The sequence below is a fragment of the Mandrillus leucophaeus genome, unplaced genomic scaffold (genome assembly GCF_000951045.1).
Source record: "Mandrillus leucophaeus isolate KB7577 unplaced genomic scaffold, Mleu.le_1.0 Scaffold77, whole genome shotgun sequence".
NCBI lineage: Eukaryota > Metazoa > Chordata > Mammalia > Primates > Cercopithecidae > Mandrillus > Mandrillus leucophaeus.
Window position 1 is genome coordinate 6,826,769 of NW_012108363.1, and position 1,675 is coordinate 6,828,443.

The 1,675-nt window shown below is 41.2% G+C and overlaps 1 protein-coding gene across 1 annotated transcript in view; it reads left to right on the top strand.

Annotated features, from left to right (window-relative positions):
* TIMD4 (T-cell immunoglobulin and mucin domain containing 4) overlaps positions 1-1,675 on the top strand; it is a 52,795-nt gene that overhangs the window by 43,220 nt on the left and 7,900 nt on the right. Inside the window, exon 7 of the mRNA XM_011966722.1 lies at positions 1,098-1,215. Within this exon, the coding sequence (XP_011822112.1) occupies positions 1,098-1,215 (118 nt within the window). The remainder of the gene's footprint in view (positions 1-1,097; positions 1,216-1,675) is intronic.

The window sequence follows — 1,675 nt, forward strand, 5'->3', positions numbered from 1 at the left end:
GTAACCCCAGCTACGTGGGAGGTTGAGGCAGGAGAATTGCTTGAACTCGGGAGGCAGAGGTTGCAATGAGCTGAGATCGCACCACTGCACTCCTGCCTGGCTAACAGACTGAGATTCTGTCTCAAAAAAAAAAAAAGAAAAAGAAAAAAAAAATTTAATCCCAGCACTTTGGAAGGCCATGGTAGGAGCTTGAGCCCAGCCTGGGCAATATAGCGAGATATCATCTCATTTTTAAAATTAAAAAAAAAAAAGTTTAAACTTTTCCTTTAGATTCAGGGGTACATGTGCAAGTTTGTCATACAGGTGTCCGTATTTTAAACATTTTTAAAAATCAATTTATTTAAAAATAACAGCAAACCTGCTTTGTGCTAACATAGTATGTTTTATGTCAACTAACTCTATTTTGAAAAAACATGAGTGAGAAAAACGAATGAGAAAATTAGTGAGAAAAATGGCATTGTTTTACGTTTTTTGCAAATCTCATTAATATCTGGCTTAATAGGAGACAGAGGGTTTCTCATATCTGTTTCCACATTCTGTATAAGTGAGAGCAATGACGCCACACATCACATAGCCTCTGGAAAAGTATACTGTACATCTCATGACAGAATGATAGTGAAAATGGCAAAAAATGTCATAGAAATCATTTTGATCTCATGGGCTTCCCATCTAGACTTTGAGAACCACTGCTGTAGAAAATGTGAAATTAAGTTTCATTTTCTCTTTAATCCTGTTTTCTCTAGTAGCCTAAGTCAGCCATGAAAAGAGTGGCACAAGGCTAGAGAGAGCTCAAAGGATTTGAGCAGTGGCCAGGAAAGAGATTTGACTGTGGAAAACATAGCTCACAACAGTTATTTTTTATCCTCAGACCCCTAAGCCCCACAGTTCCTTATGTCTGATGTCTAACACTTTGGAAAATTTTGGGATATGGATCACGTGTTTTAGGTTTTCAGAGATTTTTGGCAAAAGGTGGTGAAATGTAGTGAAAATGTAGTGAAACTGCTGGTGGTTATAAGGTACTATTAGGCCAGGATGTCATCCTGTGAGAGTGATGTCTAGCAGTGACTGGGCCCATCTCCTTGCTTGTGTCCCACCAGATGGATGGAATGCCCATGCCCATGAAGAATGAAATACCCATCTCCCAACTACTGATGATCCTCGCCCCCTCCTTGGGATTTGTGCTCTTGGCATTGCTCATGGCGTTTCTCCTGAGAGGTAAGGAGGGAGGGCCAGGTGATGGAGCACTTCAGAACCCTGGCGACTGCAGGAGGATCTGGAGTTGTCTCCACTTCCTTCCCCTTTATCTCTCCCCAAAGAGACTCAGTTCTGTCATTGTTCCCATCCCGGTCAGGGATGGAACAGTTAAGCTCATTCTCCACAAGTTGCTAATGGCTCTGTGTATTAACCTCCTGGTAGAGTTCACATTTTGGAAAAGGGAAAAAAGCGGAAGAAGAGCACCTTCATTTATTGGACATTTTTGTGCCAGTCCTGATGGTATACTCTTGATGTGCCTAATTCATTTTATCCCTATTACTGCCTTAAGAGGAAAGTACTATTCCTTGTTCACTTTCTTCACTTCCTTTGTTCTTTGATTGAGAAAACCCTAGCTTGTCGCTTCTTTTGGCTAGGATTGTTGCAGGACAAAGACCATGAACAGTCCTCTTCTCCTTCTCCT